The following is a 1,265-nucleotide window of genomic DNA, read 5'->3' as shown; positions in this document are numbered from 1 at the left end:
GAGTCCGCCGAGCAGCTGCTGATGGAGGACCTGTACAACCGCGTCCGGGAGAAGATGGATGACAGCGGCCTGTACAACACCCCCTGTGTGCTGGACCTCCAGCGGGCCTTGGTCCGAGACCGCCAGGAGGCCCCCTGGAACGAGGTGGACGAGGTCTGGCCCAACGTCTTCATAGCAGAGAAGTGAGTCTGACCACGGGGGCCGCGACCTTTGTCCTGCCCCTTTGGGTGGCACTCCCCCCACTTTCACCCGGCCCCCGTCACTCCGTCCAGAAACCTGATGACCCCGGCCTCTCAGCCAGGCCCTGCCGGGGGGACGGCCCGACCCACCTGTCCACAGGCGGAGAGCCCCCCGCAGGATGCTGGAGGGCTGCGCTCGGGCCCCTGCCCGCGCCCCCCGTCATGCCTTGCCCCTCCGGGTGTCCTCCTGGGGCCTCCCTTCCCGCCAGAGCCTTGCCACACACCGTCACCATCACTGTCACCCCGTGACATTCCCAACGACCATACGATGGGACATTCAGAGCCACAGTGGTTTTCATGTGTATTTAGCAACATGAGGAAATGTTGGCAACGAAGGATACATAGGCTACAAAACACGCGTATGCAGGATGCGCTGAGTGAGCCCTACGCAGATGTGCGGGTGCCTTTGTGTGGGCAACAAATTAGCAACACACGCGATAAAATGTTAATAGCACTTCTCTCTAGGAGGCGGTTCTACTTTTATTTTCTTCTTTGGGTTTCTTTTGAATTCTACAGATCTCCCAGAGGAAACATACATACATAATCAGGGGGAAAAAAGTAATTTTATCAGCAGATTCCAGAATAAGTCTGAAAGCGACGCACTCACACCCTGTTCCTTCAGGGTCTTGCCTGTGCAGATGTGGCACCAACAGGCTAGTTTGTGAGCCTAATTTCTGCTGATCCATTGATTACTTGATGAGCTGTTCTCCCGACATAATTGCCCATCTATCCAGAAGCAAAGGAGGGACTTGGGGCCCCAGGGGGACAGTGGGGAAACAGCTTCGAACACTGGGTCTTGTCCTCCACCGGGGCAGTAATCGGTTGCCTAGAACTTGAATCCCAGAGCCCAGTGCCGAGTCCTGAGTGATCTCTGACTTTTGAGTCTTGACACGTGTTTATTCCCCAGGCGTGCGATTTGAAGCTGGAGACCTGCGGCCCATCCGAAGGGTTCCTGACACACCAGTCCCATTCTCCCCATCCTGCCCAGGGCCTGTGCCTTCTCTCTCTTGCTGGGGCGAGTCCCCC

At 57.2% G+C, this 1,265-nt stretch overlaps 1 protein-coding gene across 1 annotated transcript in view; it reads left to right on the top strand.

The window, feature by feature from the left end:
- DUSP27 (dual specificity phosphatase 27, atypical) overlaps positions 1–1,265 on the top strand; it is a 28,925-nt gene that overhangs the window by 19,213 nt on the left and 8,447 nt on the right. Inside the window, exons 5-6 of the mRNA XM_011374214.1 lie at positions 4–182; positions 273–379. Of these exons, the coding sequence (XP_011372516.1) occupies positions 4–182; positions 273–379 (286 nt within the window). The remainder of the gene's footprint in view (positions 1–3; positions 183–272; positions 380–1,265) is intronic.

The sequence above is a fragment of the Pteropus vampyrus genome, unplaced genomic scaffold (genome assembly GCF_000151845.1).
Source record: "Pteropus vampyrus isolate Shadow unplaced genomic scaffold, Pvam_2.0 Scaffold241, whole genome shotgun sequence".
In the NCBI taxonomy this organism is placed as follows: domain Eukaryota; kingdom Metazoa; phylum Chordata; class Mammalia; order Chiroptera; family Pteropodidae; genus Pteropus; species Pteropus vampyrus.
Note: the sequence above shows the minus strand (reverse complement) of the source record. Positions and strands in the feature narration are given on the sequence as shown.